The 19,296-nt window shown below is 36.6% G+C and overlaps 2 protein-coding genes across 5 annotated transcripts in view; both read right to left on the bottom strand.

Moving 5' to 3' along the window:
- Nucleotides 1-11,185, bottom strand: part of LOC105207447 (chloride channel protein 2) — a 40,380-nt gene extending 29,195 nt beyond the window's left edge. The window contains exons 1-2 of one of the 2 annotated variants that reach the window (XM_039450583.1): nt 8,969-11,185; nt 8,316-8,880 (exon numbers count right to left, since the gene is read on the bottom strand). In XM_039450583.1, the coding sequence (XP_039306517.1) occupies nt 8,316-8,375 (60 nt within the window). In that variant the 5' untranslated portion in view covers nt 8,376-8,880; nt 8,969-11,185. Of the gene's footprint in view, nt 1-8,315 lie in introns of both variants that reach the window. The other variant, XM_011176894.3, reaches the window with a different exon arrangement.
- A 1,951-nt stretch (nt 11,186-13,136) lies between these two features.
- Nucleotides 13,137-17,979, bottom strand: LOC105207445 (synaptobrevin-1). Of its 3 annotated transcripts, none has more exons than XM_011176889.3 (3): nt 17,842-17,979; nt 14,458-14,774; nt 13,137-13,562 (listed from the first exon to the last, which is right to left on the bottom strand). In XM_011176889.3, the coding sequence occupies exons 2-3, from the start codon at nt 14,768-14,770 to the stop codon at nt 13,513-13,515; spliced, it is 363 nt and encodes a 120-aa protein (XP_011175191.2). In that variant the 5' UTR covers nt 14,771-14,774; nt 17,842-17,979; the 3' UTR covers nt 13,137-13,512. The 3 variants fall into 3 exon arrangements, with proteins under 3 accessions (XP_011175191.2, XP_011175188.2, XP_011175189.2); XM_011176886.3 differs by lacking the exon at nt 17,842-17,979 and adding an exon at nt 15,221-15,724 and having other exon boundaries at nt 14,458-14,818; XM_011176887.3 differs by lacking the exon at nt 17,842-17,979 and adding an exon at nt 15,221-15,713.
- Nucleotides 17,980-19,296: the final 1,317 nt, after the last annotated feature.

The raw sequence follows: 19,296 nt of genomic DNA on the forward strand, positions 1-19,296 counted from the left end.
CTGTCGATAATCAAACTTGGATGTTAACATCAAAACTGCAATTTTTAATAAAAATCGAGAATTTTTGGGTTACAAATACATAGGCATATCTATGAAACTTCAAGATAACAATAAATTATAAAATTAGTACTGTATTGTCAGTTTATCATTAAAAATTTAACAGTCACACAAACTTCCGTAAGGTTAGCGATCTTTAACAGCCTCTCGTCGGTGATAAGAGTTATTGGCAATAAGACCAATTTAAAAAATCACGCACTTCCGTCAAGATTAATACAAACCGAATATTGATTTCTTTATACATATATTGTATAATTACAAAACTTAAAAAATAAATACGAGAAATAAAAAAAAGTGCCATTTTTCAATCGATGTACGTTGGATTAATGCAGACGTCCTTGGATATTTCATAGCATAGTGCCAATATCGATAAATTAGAAAGAATGAAGAATTTTTTTATCAATTCCCTTCGAGGATTAAAAAAGAAGAAATAATTAATCGTTATAATAAAATAACAGATTCATATGATTCAAGAAGACGACGTGCACATTTTGACGTTGCAAATCGATATTGCTGAAGAATTATTATCACATCTTCACCTCGCGTACTGAGAAAAAAATTATAATTATCATAATTTAACTTTTAATTATTTTCAGCGCCGATTATATATATTTATAGTTTCAACCATATAAATTATAGCTATTACTTATTATTCATACATAAATAATAAATAAATATTTAACAAATAATTATTCACTGTAATTGTGATTGCTTTGCTGTACAAAATTATTTACTTTATCTTTACCATCCGTATTTTGATATTTTATTGCATTAATATTGAATATAAAAATATCGGGATTTATAACAAAATTTTTTCACAGTTGATGGAATTGTAAAAAAAACACAACGTTATTATTACTAACATTATAGCAGTAGCGATTATAAAAGTTGGAGCTTCAAGCTGTAATTATTTTAATTATTAAGTGTAATTATTTTGCCATGCAATTATAGTTTCAAATACGGACACTCTTCTCTCGGTGCACGATCGCTGATGCATTTCTGATTCCGGAAAATTAGGCCGCGCGTATAAATCGCGCCGCGAATGAGATGCAAAGAGAAGTTAGCGCGACGGTCGAGTTACATAAACAAAGACACCGGTATTCTTTCCAAGATGCATACGATATCGACACGGTCCGCCCACGTTGATCGCGCACGCGGTCCGATTACTCACGGATCGCCGTTTTACGCAACCGCCGCGACGCCGGACGTAAGGAAAAGAAATAAGTTCAACGCGGGCGAGTCACGCGAAGCCGCGATCGATTCGTCGCGTTCGTTTCCGTTTTTCTCAATTATCCGTCTGTCGATTCATAGAATGCGTCTAGCACGAGGAAAATCCTTGAAGAAATACAATGCGCGTGTCCGAAAAAAAAGAAAAAAAAGAAAAAACGTTGCTAGTCAAGTGATGCTGGCGGGAACCATGAACCGTTACGTCCGCGTATGCTTCGAGTGAGCGATTCTTCTAGATCGATGGCTTTGACAGACCGTGTCGTTTCGTGACCACAAGAACTTGCCAGTCGTTCACGGTGAAACCTTGGTCTTTCGTCATTTTCCAAAATTACTTGCTCATTATTATAATACGACTGTCCAGCTTTTTCAGATTTCAATCGCGACATGTCGCAACTCGAAAGAGAAAGGATCGCAATCTGCAATCTTTTTGTTTTAGTTTTTTTTTTTTTTTTTAAATACGAACGACGAGAGCTATTTGCTTTAATTTGCAAAAAATATCAGATTGTTGCAGAATTGATCAGATCTCTAAGATTTAAAGATCTTATACACTAAGAGAAAAATTATTTAAATACAAAAAAATACATTTTTTTGAACCATGTATTTGATGCAAGTATTTCTTTATTTATAAAAATATCTACCTTTCAATAAATAGACATATTATTTTAAGTATATAGTTTTATATTTTTGCATTAAATATATATAATATATATTATTATTAAACTTGGTTAAATTGATAGATTATAAAATCTGATTATCTTGAATATAAAAATAGTCCAATAATAAATATTTTCTAAAACTGCAAGAAAAAATCATTTCTTCATTCTATTTACATAAATATTTCTCAGAATTAAAAATTATTTTTTTATTCACATAAATATTTCAATTAAGCAAATTTTAACTTGACTGCAAGTAAATAAGCTATATTGGGATCCACCAAATGAATAATTTTTCTTTTTTAAATAATTTTTCTCTCAGTGTAATAACAGAAATATTTTTATCTTCGACAGAAAAATATTTTACCTTTTACAGTTTTAATATAATCCTATTTCATTTTTTGTTATAATTTTAAATACGTCAAAAAATTATTTTGAAGATACGTGATGCATTAATTGCGTATTTCAAAATGCAACGTCCATAGTGCAATGCTATCGTGGGATTAATCGATGGTTACGTTTCTACCGTGCGAGAGAGAAATATTTGAACGAGATAAAAAGACGAGTCTTCGATTGATATCAATACGACAATGCGCGGCGATGATTTTCATCTCATCTTCGCCGCAAAACTCTCTGCGTGATCCCGAACGATCTCTTTTCGCCACGAGAGGCGATTCTCGATTTCCTAGTTTTCATAACTGATTGACACTGACGTATGCAAGGACGTGTTATCGTGGAATTCTAATCACCGCGATATGGTTGGTTTATTATTCTTCATTTGCATTGTGCTTATCTCGTTCGCGAAAACGAAACTTTCGCGAGAATAATAATCCGATCGTAGATAATAAGTTGGCTCGTTGTTACGCGACATTAGCAAGCGGAGTAAGAGGCAATAGGTTTGCAATATCGGGATTTAATTGGAGATCTAATCGGCGAGATGATTAGATTAGTTAGTGCCTACCAATAGTGCGAGTTCTGATGATTGCGCACAGAGTATTATGTAATTGCGCATTGTTGAAATACGATATGTATTAAGACTGTAGTTAATATTCAATTATAATCGTCGTCACAAAGAACTTGAGTTACGACTCGCGTAGCTGTATTCTTTCCGTGAAAGAATATCCGAAGTAACCGGTCGCACAACACGTCGTATATCTCACGTCAAAATCAAATCAAGGCGGTTTGCCGATGATTCATGTACCGCGCGGCATACATTTGATAGATTACATCATAAATATTTAGTTTCATAAACATGAGTTACGATTACGAGTTCCTCAACAGGCGGCAGCTGTAAATCGGCTGTAAGAAAAAAGAAGTCGCTGCAACGGCGATTCAAAAAATTAACTTTGAAGAAAACAACGCAAGCACGATCAAAAACACGCTCTCTTTTAATAGTATCAAATTAAAACGTGAAAAATTTGTGTGTAAAATTTGAGAAAAGCGAAACAGATATTAAAGAACGAATCACGACACAAGTCGCGATTCATTTAATTATATTAATATCGTCGAAATGATATGATGTGAAATTATACGAGCGAGAAGAAATGTGTATTTGATCTGGAGCACACTTGAGGTTGCGTGAAAGAATTTTTATGCCGTATTTTAATCACCGATATCCTGTCTTCTCTCAATAACTCCCATAATTATAAACATACATTATCGGGCTCACGTGAGCTATAAATTAGGTGTCGAATTTTAATCGAATAACAACTTTTAATTGCTCAAGTGTCGATCACGTGCAGACTAAGCGTGACAGAGTCACGCGCTGACAGGATAAATGGGAATTATCTTTATCACTTGCGAATCGGAAGAAAAATCAGTGGAATATTCTGAAAAAAGAAGAATCGTAGAGAAAAATAAACTTTACGACAGAATTTACGATTTCATGCAAAAAGTTTCTTCTCTCAACTTTAAAATCTTTCAAATCAAATTTTCCCTTTTTGATTCTACTTTTATTTTTTGTCCTAAACAGAATTTAACACAACAGATGAAACAGAGACGTAAAAAAAAAAAAAATAGAAAAATTATTTCGAGCGCAGGTTATAAACTTTAAACACGCCGTTCGCGCGAAAGGCATCGCGCCTAATTTTATGCGAATATTTCCTGAATGAATGTAATAAAGTAAATTGCCCTTTACAAGAGGCGAGATACAACGAGTATATTTGCAACTTGGCAGAAACAGATTATGTTAATAATAAGCATTTTTTACTTTTATATAATTTACATAACGATCGATTCTTTCCGAAAGACTCAAGTTTAATTCAAGACATAAATTCTGTATTCTGAAATTCTCATATTTGTTACGTTAATTGAACTTTTATTATTTACAGTCTTAAAATTTCTTCTCGAAAAAATTGCAATTTCGCAGCTTCCTTCACTCTTCTCTCTCCGTCCTTCGTAACGGTTTCTTTTCGTGATTCAAGATATTGGATTCGGGATATTGATTTTATCGGGATATGAGAAAATGAACGCGGGAATCCGCAGGTGCAGTCTGCGGCTGAGACGGCGGATTCCGGCGAGAAACGTACATACGTATGCGAGAAATTTCGCGAGTGACGTACACCGCGCCGGCACGTACGTCGGATGACGATCGGCGTTAGAATTACGCGATCGCACGGGGTGCACCGCATAGCGAACGACGCGTATGTACGTACGAGGCCGCTACGGACGCATTGTCATCTCGTAGCACGCGGAAAGCCTGAAAATCTCCGGCAGACTTGGCAGGCATTGTGACAAGCGATCTCGCGGATTCTCTGCAGCGACTCGTTGCAAAATAGAGAGAAGAGACCAGATGGAAATAGAGATCGGTGGCATCGAAATCCGCGACCCCTTTTCGCACAGCTGGACAAATCTCGTAGTCCCAGATTGAATTTTATTATATTTCATTGATCTAGATTGCGCGCCGCAAAAATATTTTTGTTATCGTTCTCCGTTTCAAACGACGCAAATTGATATTTTTATATCGCGTACATGCTAACGTAAATAGACGCGTGCTGTGAATAATTCAGATAGCAGAATGCATTTAAATAGAATGCAACTGATCAAGTCTTTTAATATATAGAAAGCATTTCGATTTAACGATTTAACGATTCAACTTTGGGCAAAAATATCATTCAAATAAAGATCGAGGTTTAAAGTCGGTGAGAGGAATGTCTATATTGCGCAATTTTGCGAATAGTACAGGAACATGAGATTCTGTAGCACGAGTAGATAAAGTTATGAGAATTCTCTGATAAAGGAGGATACATGATATGCATTCGCCGTGAAAGCACATCAGTGATAGTAACAAGCTGTTCGGAAACGCTACAATTTCAGCTTTCCAGTTTTCTCGCAAAGTTGTATTACTTGTGGCATTTATTAATGTGTAATGGCTTCATATTATATAGCATCGCAAAAAAAACGCGTAATATTAATAAAAAGTTCACGCATATATTGAAATACAAAAAGTATAAATGTGATTAAAAATTAATTTATTTTTATAATATTAACTCATCCTAAAGATGTAAAAATCTTAAGAACTTGTGAACTATTTGTAGGCACATAAAAACATTATGCATATTTTGTTACACTAATTTATGACCTAAACACGTAGAAGCAATAAATTTCTTTCTACGGTTTGTTGTAATTGTGAGTTCGTTGGGCACGTTAAAGCGATTTTTTTTATTGCAATAATCGAGTATGCATTTCCATCGGGTCGTGCACTTCCGTCGCCGAGTCGGCGATCAATCGCAAAAAAGCGCGAGGATACACGTGAGAAAGTCAAGCACGTGCTACTGACATATAGGCTCTTCCAAAATATATTTTGCGAACGCGTCTATGAATAAGACACGAACGAATCGAATCGTCCTGTAAATAAATTTAAGATCTGCCACTCGGAAAATATTGCTTTTAGTTGAACGAAATAAGATTATCGAGAAAGAAGACGCATTAATGTGCGAGCACAGTATTCACGATTGGAGAATATTAATAGAAAAAATATTAATAAATCATAAAAAATATTCTAATTTGAGGTAGAAAGATTCAAAGTGGAATATCAATAGAGAGCTGATTTATAATTATAAATTTATAATTATAAATTGTAAATTTTCCAAAAATTATGAAAATGCTCACATGAATGCTAATAGAATTACAAGTTCGATATATGACTACTATAAATAAAGTTTAAAAATTTTTTTATATTATAAACTTTCTATAATTATAGAAAAACTCGATATAAACTATAAATATTTTTTTAATGTGGATATACTTTTAGACAAAATATATCACATAGCAAAGTAATAACTAGTTGCAAAGTTAAAAGTTAAATAATAAAGTTAAAAAGTTACTAATTTTTAACTTAACTTAGTTAATTTTAAATACTTTTTTTAACTTTAACTAGTTTTTTTAAAACACCAACTTTGATTTGTTAACTCTTTTCTAAGTTAAAAATTTATCTGTATGTAAAAAAAGTTATAAAAGGAAAACTAAACATTTCTACATAAAATAGCTATTCTTTGTTATTTCGTATAAACTTAGTTTACATATAAAATATTAAATTTCGTTAATATTATAATTATTTTGAGTAATCTAACTTTAAAAATTTACCAATTTTTAATTTCATGTAAATAATGCGTTTCAAAATTAATTTTTTATTTAACTTAATTTAATCTTAACCTTAATTTTTAACTTTTAATTTTTTGTTCGTGTAACTTTCAACATATCTAAATTAATTTTATAAGTTATTAAATCATAAAAACTTTGTAAATAAGTAGAGTAAATTTTTGAGAACGGTTTTGAATCGTTCGGTAGGAGATCCGCAATGCAAGAGAACTATTTGCGACTACTAACGGCACTGCGGCCAAAAATAGAAAAAAAGATATAGGTTTTCAACCCTTGCAGTGCGTCATCTTTGGCAAGATTTATCATTCGCTCTTCCTTGTCTCGCGACAATAAAAATTACAGCAACGTATTTCAAGTTTGTACAGAAATAATAAAGATATTTTAAACTTCGCCGAGAGAGTCAAAAGTAAATTCGATTCAATTCGTAGGCGGAAATTTGTCTGTTAGAAACGACGACGCATCCTGACGACGAGTCGCGTCACAATTTTTTTGCCGCGAATAATTTCTTATCAATATTATTTGTTTCTTTCGACGATGAATCGTATAAGTCGTAAAGATGCGAATGTTGTTGCAGTTGACAATAACAATTTACGAGCGTCCAAAGATCGGCGAAACGAATGTTAACGGCCGCGCTAAGAAGCGCGAACCTCGCGTTCGCGGCAGCCGGGAGAAGCTGGGAATCCAAGATTCAGTAACGTTTTTCTGACGCGTTGGCACAGGGCGGCAAGAAAATTAAAGACGAGTAACGCATTTTAAAAGGAGAAGAAAATCAATACTCGGCTATCTCGAAACCTGTTTAATTCTCTTATTTCCAAGCCGCGTGCGAAATGTTCGGAATAAACGTTTATCTTCGATACTTTTTATCGATCTGCAATCAGACTTCTCGCTGTTAACGTGTAATTAGCAATATTGAGTGTGTCTGCGTAAAAAGCTGATCTTTGCAGCTTTTCTTAGGGATTATGGTAGTATTACGAAAATATTAGCATTTTTCCAGCATAACGATTTGCGACGTAAAATAGACCGGTTAGAGGAGTCACGTAAATCGTGACTTTTATTTAACTATTATGAAACGAACATTTTGCTTAAAGATAAAGTCTAGTCAATGAGGAAACAAAGTGATTCAGGTTTTAGAAATCAAAATATCTTTTCGATAAAAATCTAAACAATTCTCTCCTCTAAATAATTGATGTTTTTTCTCTCAATAATAATTTTATAATTCTCTCTCTCTCTCTCTCTCTCTCTCTCTCTCTAAGTGTCGTCTCTCGTTTGCTTCGTCTGCGCATAAATTTACATTATCAGTATCTAATGATTTAGACCTGTTATAACGCGGAAAGGCTTGATAACCACATCTGCCGTTCCCAGAAAAAAATCCATCCTTAATTTACGGCATCAACACAAGCCGACAATGTAATTTAAATTTTATGTAATAAAATTATGCAACACTTGGAACTGCGTTTCTTCTCCCTCGCGTAATAAGGTTATCTCTAAAAATTAATCGTAAAGAGAAAAATTATATATATTGATACTGATAATTAAAAAATCAACACACATTGCTCCGATACGTTATCAAGCCGTTTCCGTATCTTTCAAAGAACTTGCTAACTTTTTTTATTACCTGTTTGCTATATTTTCTAAAAATCTCGCCGAATCCACTAAAAACCTCGTGGCTTTTTGGCTTTTCGTTACTGATCGTTGAGTAAAATCGCACCTTAATCTATCGTTAACAGTAACTCGTATACAATCTTGCACGAATTGATTCGCAATAATCGGGCTACTCACCAGAGTGTTCTGATATCCCAGTCCATACTCCTCGCTCTCTCTTTGACTGGAAGATGCCATCTCGACTTCCTATCTCGCGAGGCAAGAACGACTAATTCGGAAAAACTGTTTAATCGTCGCGGAAAGCAGATGAGGCAGAAGAGGAGGATGGAGAAGGGAAGACGAGTGTGGGAAGAGAAGAACCACTGACGAGTCTAGCGTTTCTTCCGAAAAACTGCGCCCTTGGAGGGCGGAAATTCGAAGAAGATGAGGAACGCTCGAGCGACGATTCGCCCGTCACGGACGCCGGATGTTCTTCTTCGCCTACCCCGTGCCTCTTCCTCCCAGCAGCGGGAATTCATCGATGACACTCTTCACTCCGAATGCACGACGATTAACGTCACCGATTGACGTCGCTCAGCGTCTTTCTCTCGAGAATTGGGAAGTTCCGATTCTTGGCTACGCTTCGCGCGACATTACGATCTGTCGTTACCTCTGATAAATCGATGACGAATCGTGCAAGAATCAACGCGGAGAAAACAAAATTCTTCCTTGTCAAAGTACGAAAAGGCCCTCGAACATTGCCCTTTAATCGAACAGTAATCAATTAGTGCTCGGATCGTAATGTAGAACGGGACACCAGAGCAGCGACGCTCGCTTGTACGTTTCTTCACCTCAGACAGCTTTCGACCGATGCCGATCCGATCGGATCGGATTGATGACGCGATTCACTCCGAACTTATCGCACCGATAAGTCCGCGCTCCAGAAACGACAGTTATGTCACTTGCGAATATCTTGCCGAGAAATGAAATCGGACGAGCACTATTCGCGCGGACATTTTCGAATCGTTAAACGAAGAGCGACGAAGAGCGCCGTCGAATCGAATCGGATCGGGTCCCGGTGGTCGCGACGGCGGGCGCTTTCGAAGGAGACGCGCGAAAAGCGCCGCGACGATCACGTGGACGGCGACTTCGCGTCGGCAGCTTTCGCAGTGCCGCGTGCGAAAGATAAAGAAATGCTGAAAATATCGCCCAGTCACTGTTCAAACATCGACCGGTGCGGCGCGCGATCGGCCGGCGAAAACGTACGAAACGAAAGAGACGAACGAAAAAGACGTCGGCAGATCGGGCCGAAACGCTTCGCGAGGTGGACTCTCGAGCTAGCAAATATCGACGCCGAGGACGTTTCGCGAGCCAAATGCGAACTCGTCACGATAGTGGCACGCGAATAACGCAACGCGAGAGCCGATAGGAGACCAGTCGACTCCGCGCGACAAAGTCGAAGAGCCTCAAGAGCCTCGCACCTCCCCTCCGCGAGACGCTCCGCGAAAATCCGTCCGAATGAAGATCTCGAGACCGTGCACCTTTCAACGACGACACTCGACGGCGATGCTTCCGATCCGAACGAATCTGCGAGAGTCTTCGAAAGCCCCGCCGGGCGCCGATCGATCGGCGGAGGGAAGAGGACGGAATTATCACCTGGCCGACCACGAGTCGCTCGTATAACGCGGAGGCGACAGTGCCACCCGGTTCCGTGCGCGCGGTTTATTTGGTGGAGCGCGGGACTTTTCAGTGAAGGATCGCCGATCGTCCTCGCGCGGCTGCGGCGCGAAATCGCTCGTGACGGCGCGGCGGCGGCGAGCGAGCGCGCGCGCCTCTGACTGCCCGGCTGGACGGTCGTGAGCCGACTGATGGGTACATGAATGAAGCGGCCGAGATTTCAGTCACTCTCTGCGTGTGTTTGCAGGAAATTCAAAATCCTATCGTCGACGACGCGACGCGACGCGACGACAGTGGGTGTCGCTGCCTCGCGCGATCTCCTGTTCCTCGGAATCTCTCGCGGCGCTGCCTGATTCGACGTAAAAATCAACAGCGTAACAGGTCGCATCGCGCGTTCGGAGTACAATTTCGCAGAGAGACGCGGTTTCGTCGTTCCACGCGGATTTTCAGCCGATTACGCCGACTTTCGTCTCATTAACGCTCTTATATCGCGCGTATCGCGTGCCGCGCAAAGAAACTTTATTCCAAATCGATGCAACGTCGATTTTCTGTCGATTTTACCTACCGACAATTCTACATTTTCTTACATTAAAGAGTATGATTTTAGGAAAAAAAAAAAGATTAATTCCTCGACGAGACTTCGAGTCTTCTACGCGCGGCCGATAAAATCGTAGCCGCTTCGATTCGCGAGTGGTGCAAAGTGGTGCAAATCGTAACTATACGGCCTCGTACTATCACACGTTTCTTCGATCGATACGACGGACTGATAATGTCAGCGGAAGATTCGACCGAGTTGCGCCGATGATGAGAATAAGTATCGTCCGTACCGACTCGAGAGCGGGAAAACGGGAGGACTGACATTTTTCTATGCACGATTCGGCGAAAGGCAACGTAGCCTTGACTTTATCAAACACGTAATGCGATAGTTTTCGACTCTAATGAGTCAGGCTGTGGACTTGACGATCTTTTTCTTTTCTACATGCCGTCATCGTCTTGATCTCGCGTACGAATTATACTGTCAAAGAATCAAATTTGAATCATTCCTTGAGTTAAATAACATTTTGTTATTTTTAACCTCCGTCTGTATCGAAATTTAAATTTTATTCAAGTTGATTAATTTAAAATATGTAACTAAAAGAACAGCCTCATTTCTATGGTTGAATTGCTTGGTTTAAAAAAAAACCGTGTATGCGCCTAGTAAATAATAAATTAAATTTGAGTAAATTTTAATATTTCTTAAATTGTTCAACTCCATTGTTTTAATTAACGACACGTTGAGTAGGAACGATAACGACTTGTAGGAATGATTAAGAGTAATTCAAATTAGTCAAAATTCGACATTATAAATTTAATTTTTATTTAATAACATATTTTTATAGTTTATTTACTTTGTTATTAAAAATTAAATTATTTTTTTACATCGAGGAAAATCTCGATTTTTGTGCAAATACTTTAAATATTTGAAATAATAGATAATTTGTATAAAATTTTATTGTGATTCTCTGTTTAGTTATTTTGTAAATAAATAAATAAATAAATTTTATTTATTGTTCACACGGAATTGATCTTTGCATTGCAATGAAATTTTACATAAATGATCTTGAATACTTAAATTTAAAAAAAATTCAAAACTTTTTCATTATTTACTTCATTATTAGTTATCTTTTCATTAAAGCACGTATCTACTTCTTATCAAAATAATTTTTTATCCAGACAGAAAATTGCCGCCAAATTTTTTATTACTTTCAAATGCAATATAAAACCATCTGTATTTTTTTCATAATTTCCTTAATGTTTTGAGAAATGTCCTATACATTCTCAACGGTGATCATTACATTGAGTTATTACACGCGAAGAGTAGAAGAGCGATTAACCTTGACCATCGCGAATTTGCCGGACGATTCGCGAACGTATGTCGATCGACGGGAGAATATACTAATTGGCCATCAGAGAAGTGAGATGCGCGATAATCTCACCTTCCGCGTGACATTATCGATCGCACGAGGTCGCCGACGACACTTCCGAGCTTCGCCCGCGATCAAACGAGCTGAGAGATAAATAGCGAAACCGTATCGATGCCCGATAGTGATCGATCACGCTCTGCTTCCTTTGTTACGAAGGTAATCTCATTGTCAGATTATCTCTATCTATATGACGCAAATTATTTTTACATCATACGCAATACGTAAACTTGTTATAGAAGAAATGTCATTGAAACTAGTAACATTTCAATTCAATTATTTTTTTTTATTAAAACTTCTTACCGAATGCGATATCGAACATAAAAATAATCAAATTTTCTTGCAATTTTAATGTGACTGGGTAAACATGTTATTATGCCGTGCAGAATATACGTCAAGTTATGCATAATTTATACCGCGATAGCAAAAATAAATGAGCGCTTCTTCATATTCATGCGAACTGTGCTACTTTGCAATCCGTTCGTTAAAGGTTTTCCCCGTTGTTCTACACCCACCGCGCGCCTATCGTATGCTTGCATCGTGTAATTCCTCTATTTTCTCTATTTTATGATGCATTTGATTAACCAAACGAACTTTCCTCCGCGAGGACAAACATTTTTCCTTTTTTTTTTATATGACGCAAATATATACGGGCGACATTCAATCGAACAAAATCGAATCGTTGGTTCGAAACGCGAGGCGAAAAAGCGCTGAGATATAAATATTTATGAGCGACCGACATTTTCTAAGCATGCAATCGATGTAGAATCCAAGGGGGTATCCCGCCGTAAAAATACACCGGTTTGCGGATCATCGTCGTTTAGCGCAGCAGCGCCCGTTTTTATACGACGCTGAGACATGAGAAATGACTCATACGCCGTTCCTAACAGCTTCAATACAATTTGACGTGTTGCCGGTGAAGGAAATTGTGTCAATTACACATTACGTAAGGTGTAATTACTTTACAAAAAAAAAAAATTGCAATTTCGCTCGGTATACTTTCAATTACGGTGTGCGCGCGCGATGGAAGTAGAGACGTGCAAACCACTCGAATCAGTTGAGATTCGATCCGATTTAGATTTGTATTTGTATGATCCAAGCTGTTGGAAAATTTCGAATCTAAAAAATCCGAATGCGAAACGGATATATTGACAATTTTATGAAATCATGTTTAAAATAATTTTACATCTTATAATCAGTATTATTTTTATTACATAGAAATTTTTTTTATTATCTATATATTGAGATTTTATTCAATAATAATTTATGTTGTTAATTAAAAGTCATGTTTCGATTCGATTCGATGTCAAAAGATCTTGATTCGCATATCTCTAGATGAAAGGAGGCTGAAGGATAGTCGAGATATTAACAGACTCGGTCGGAAAGAGTGTACAAACATATATTATATATAATTTATAATAAAGCGTTGTAACAAGATTAACATTCGTAAGAATACCCCAGTGTTTATTCTGTTCCGTTAAAAGATAAGGAAGGCCACTCGTATTAATACTGGTTGTTAGTCTAATAATCGTGTGCGCTTCGATACAATAATGAGTCTCAAAAATATGTTCTCTTTGTTCCCCAATTTTCTGTGCGGATGACGTTACAGATAAAAACATGTAAATTCCATCCTTCATCTAGCTCTCTGCAGTCCCCCTTGTACGTACTTCACCAAATATATATATATTTAACTTATCCTAAGAGAGAGGATGTGGTTGATCGGTATGACACCGTGTCTTTCCTTTGGTACAACGCTATCATTTTGTAGAATTATTGGAGTTGTCCGAACTACTTGGCACAACCGAGGCTATCACAGAGATAAACAAAAAAAAATTGTAACTATGTATAAGTTAGAGATGCTCAGAAAGAATGATTTTGCCAAAGTATTTAAAAGTTTACAATAATAGGGCACATCAGACTGATGAAATTAAACAGGTTAGCAGATCTATGTCAATAATAATTTTAATTTTTACAAATTTGAAAAGGCTGGTGATTGTAAAAAAATTAAAATTATTATTCAGCACTAAGGATCACTATGATTGACATAGGTGGGCTAACCTTATATAATATAGATTCAAGACAGTGATTTATATATATAACAAATTAAATAGATGAGCCGGGTGGTCAGCAAGATTTTAGTGCTAAAATATTTTATATGTGATTTCTAAGCCACCCACCTAGATAGCAGGAATCCAGGTTCAAATCTTGGTTGAGGTAATCAAACTTTTTGCAACAGATTTTTCACTTTCTTTGGAATGGCAAGGGATTTTAGAAATTCTAATCAGTATTGGTATTATTGAAATGAATTTTCAATTTAATTATGCGATAATATTATACTATTTTAGTTCATCTACAAGAGCTGTGTTTGAAACCAAAAGTAATAGTGCACAGTTTGAATAAATTGGAAAGTGTATGTAAAAACCATATATTGGTCCATCTTTTATATAATTTTCTGCTAATCTTATGTTTAAAAATTTGATTAGATACAGATCTGAAAATAATTTTAAAAGGCATTCAAGCACAATAAACAATACTGCAAAAAGCTTCGACATTTTGGCAGCCAGTGTCCTACACAATTATTTTAATTGACCTAACAAAATTATCTTTAAATCTGTAACCATCTGAATTTTTAGACACTTCAGCAAAAGTCATTTTTCTGTGCGGTAATCCGGCAGATCAGCAAATCTACGTGGTGCACTCACCAATAATGATGATTAAGATAACGACGCATATGATGCCGAGGATAAGCATCATTTTGAGATTCTTCCACCAGTATTTTCGCTTCAGCTTGCCGGCGTGCTGTTCGAACTGCGTCGCGCCCTGCTGCAAGGCGTCCGCGCGATTCTCGAGCTCGGAGAGCTTCTGATCTCGCTCCAGCACCTTCTCCACGTTAACCTTCATTATGCCTACGACCTCGTCCACGGTGGCTTGTGTCTGCTGCAGCTTCTTGCTGGCGCCCGCTTGCTGGGCATTGTGCGGACCGCCCGTCTCGCCTCCTGCACCACCACCCTCCATAGTCCTGAAACAGTGACAAGGGCCTCCTTCCGACTAACCTGTTTCCAACTAACAATAAAAATCCTTCAGCAAGTGTTTCTGTCCAATTTACGACCACGTGTGAGATCTCAGATCGAGCGGAACAAAATGATGTAAGGGACACGGATGCTCTTATAACGGTCTCGAGAGAGAGAGATCAACGGGCTAACAGGCACACGCCCATAACCTCAAAAGTGACGCATATGTTTCCGAACGAGGTCTGTTTGTACGTCTGTCAATTCACGGAATGTACATCGCTCCGGCCTGATAGTAAATAAGAAAGATGTACATGTGCGAGGATGAAAGCGCGTGGAAATTCAATTGCGAAAGACGGCAAAATGATAGTTTGCGCTATTACAAACGGATTACGATGATTCCGCGATGATCTCAACGTCGTGTAATAGCGCGCAATTGCTTTGTTTACCTACTCACCTATAAGAGTATCAAGTGCACGAGCGAATCGAAGCTAACTCTAATCAAATCTGCAAGGCGTGACGATATCCCGCAAATTACTTGTCGATGACGGCTAACCAGTTTACAACGACAACAGTGAATGACACAAGACGAAGATGGCGATAATCATGACATCACGAGTATTACAGCGTGTTTATCAGAAGGAACATTGCTATCGAGGACGACAAAAATTACGCGTCATTGACGCGATCGGGGCTCTTTTCGATTTTACGTAACGCCAACAATATAATTAATTAATCAATTATAAAAACTCGCGGATCGTCCCATTCAATGACTGTTTGTCAAAATATCGCCTGCCCACGCCATCTAAAAGTGACGACAAGATTTACTTTGCCGGTAAAAACGGAAGTCCGCTGAGCTCAAGAGGCGTGATACTATGGCAAATTATGTCGCAATAATTAATGTAATGGTGCAATGATTGATATGAAACTATATGAACGTAAAATGAATAATCACTTCACGTTTATTGTATTTATAATTGATCAAATTAGATTAATCATGACGATACGACACCCCGGTTAATTATTCCCGGGAAAAAGATTTTTTATATCAAATATGTCCATGTATAAATATAATTATATATAATAATATTATATTATATATAATTATATGTATATAGACATATTTGATATATAATTAAATAGACAAAAAATTTTGCGGATTGTTAAAAAATTTACATGAATATTTAATGTGCGCTCGTTAGTGTAATATTTCAAAAAAGCTTTGAAACGCGTTTAAAATATACATCTGTTGTGTATATTTAAATGTGTGTGTGTGTGTGTGTGTGTGTGTGTGTGTGGACGCATATTTAAAATACTTCTCTTAATAAAAATGAATTTAAATTAAATGTACATACAAGCGCAAACAAAAATGAATAAACGGCGTCGTTCGCATCAGATAAGGGGTTGAAAATGAAAGGGTTAAGCGAAATGATGTTAAATAAAAAAGCGTCTTAAACATTAAGAGGATGCTATACTGACGGAAATTACCGACCATTACAGTGTTCATTAATTTTTGAATTGGCTTTACAGATCACAAAATCCTTTTGCAAAATAAAAGTACGCACCAAAACAAAGTCTGCTCTGGTAAATTTTATGAGAAAATCGATCAAAAAGTTAAAAATTCATTTATTTTCGACTCGTGGATCTGTCAACCAAGATTAATTTTTGTTATTTACTGACGTTCTGTAGCTCGTATGTATAAAATGAGACCAGGGCGGACTTCAGAAAACTCTAACAAACAACACTGACTGTGTATCGTTTCAGTCAACAACCTAACAAAAAAGTTTAATAGGTGAACAGCTGTACGTGTCCAAATTTCGCTTAGCGTACGTAAACGATGGCAAGAAGAGCAGTGGCTGTAGTTAATAGGTCTTTTCGCAGATGGCGAAATAATCGAAAAACAAAGACAGATCTATGCGTTGGACAAAGAGCGATAGCCTGGTCTCCCTCGAAAAATAATCTGCAATGCCGACGTCGAGGAAGTTCTTCGGTCACTATAGCATCCTCTTAATAACTAAAATTATTTTTGGATCTGCGTTGAAAGTCTGCTTGTTTACGAATGACAATCGCAATCAAGACATTTGTCAAAGCGTCCGTTTTCGTTAATCAGAGAGCAAAGTTAACAATAACGATAATATTTATCGCAAGCGTACAAGTTTGATAATTTGCAAGACCAAAACAGAGATTTGTGCAACAGACAAGGTGTTTCAGCAATACTGTTGCTGTGAAAGCTGATTATTAAAATAATGCGAAAGAATTAAAATGCAAACGATAGAAGTAAAAGAAGTAGAATAAATACGATATCATTAGGAAGAACGTGTGATAAACAGTGAGAGATAAGACACGAATAAATCGAGTGATTAATCTGAATGAGGAGAAAGAGCGAAAAGGTGGATCTAAGATTTGCATAATTTCTGGTGAAACTTTTTCTCAGAATTTTTCATACAATATGTTTTTCAGAATTTCAGAATTTTTTACAATTTCTGTATAATTTTATAACTTCTTAAAAAATGTCTTAAATTTTTTTTTATACAAACTGGAACACCAAACTCTTTTCTGAAATGTTGAGAAAATCTACATTTTTTTTTTAGAATTTTTCATATACATAAATTTTAAAATAAAATTTTGAAGATTTTTTATTCTCTAATTTCTGAGAAAATGTTGTAAAATCTGAAAAAGTTTAAAGCAATTTTTGGAAATTGTAGAATGACAAATCATAAAAATCCGCAAATATTTCGAATTGCACATATACAAAAAATTCAAAGAAAAGCCGTGAAACTCTCTCAGTATTTCCGAAAAGCGTTTCAAATCGTACAACAATTCTGAGAAAAATTTCCACGAGGAATATTAAAATATTTGATGGCAACATTAAAGGAAATGGTGGCTCCGAATTTTATGGATAAACGGATAGCGAGAATGGCCGGAATGGCGTTCGAATGAAAACTCGGTCAAACGCTCGGTCTCGGAGGAAACGGAACGCCCCCGAGCAAAATGTCGCAATAGTGTCGCGAGCAAAATCGTCCCTTGCTGAAGAAGGTGAGAGGTGCTTTCGTCTTGCGAAGAGCAATGATCACTTACGGCCACGAGCTGCCATGATCGGGAGTACGAGCAGCAACGCAGGAGCATCGTCGACGACGCGTTCGCTGTTCACCGTGACTCACGACGAATATCGCGACGATGGCATAAATAAAACATCTTGCGGATGCCCGTGCGCGTATTCGCACCGCGCGTCGTTGCAGGAACGTATGCAGGGGCGCGAGGTTTCGATTTATCTGGAGCGGGGCGCGATCAAATCAAACTGCATTCTCCCAGCCCTCGATGCGGCGACCAACGTGAACGTACGAAATTTAAATGCCACTATTGTATCCGCGATAGAATATTCGGACGCATAGAATATTCACGCGTAAAATGTATGATTAATTGAAATTTTATGTTACACGCTTGTTAATTTGTACGGTCGAACGTATTTGATATATCAGATTGCTGAGAAAAAATGAGTAAGATAAAAAAAGCCAACACAAGTCCTTAGTGTGTAATAACGCAATTATTTAATAATTAATCAATTTAAATTTAATAAATAATTGCACATTAAGAACTTGCGTTGGTTCCTGCCGGCTTTCTTATTTCGCTTATCTCGCTGACTTTTGTCTTTCGAGCTTTGATTCAATTTAATTTTAAAATTGCTGAGAAAGTGCAGAATTCTTTTTTTATAGAATTATCCAACGACGTGTAATCGAAATTGATTCTTGGATTAAAATCATTTACGTAGTAAGGTAATTAAATTTATTTTGCCATGTAAAATTATATCATGACGATTATTCTCTACGCTCGTTGTAAACGCAATTGTATTAAGGATTTTGAAATATGGGTCACATCCCAAAATATTACCCAAAACATAAAAATTTCACATATTCATAGAATATTCCAATATTATGTTTAAGTCTCTATATAAAATTTGAGCATAAATTGTTGGTTTAAAAGTTATTTAATTTTTTATTTATTCTTGATTCTTATGTAAAATTGCGTTTTGTACTTATACTAATATTATATTATTTATATACTAAGATTTTATTATATTATACTTATTTGCAAATTTGATGGGGAAATAGCATTACCAATTAAATCAAAATTTGTATATATACTAATGAAACTCTAATAAAAATGTGTAAAAATTTATTTAAACCCACTCATTCGTTTAAAAGTCATATTTATTTAAAACTGCAACAAAATGTAGTAATTTTTGCCGCAAAAATCATTATAAATCAAATTTTTCATGGTTTCCTTCTTTCGGAGCCAAAATTCGGTCATTCGTGACCACGTGAGCTTTTTGTAGATTATAAAAAAAAAAACTCGGAAAAGCCTTCAGTTTTTAAATTTCGATAACTTCCAGCTTGTATTGTATAGCTTTCTTAAAATGATTATAGAATAAAAGCAAGTAAGACCGCACGTTTTCATTGTACGCGCGCTTCGCGTGGGACAATATCGGACTGTTGATCAGCATGAAAGTCGAGGAGGCACGTTCCGCGTGGCACC

This window comes from Solenopsis invicta, chromosome 6 (genome assembly GCF_016802725.1).
Source record: "Solenopsis invicta isolate M01_SB chromosome 6, UNIL_Sinv_3.0, whole genome shotgun sequence".
NCBI classification, from domain to species: Eukaryota; Metazoa; Arthropoda; class Insecta; order Hymenoptera; family Formicidae; genus Solenopsis; species Solenopsis invicta.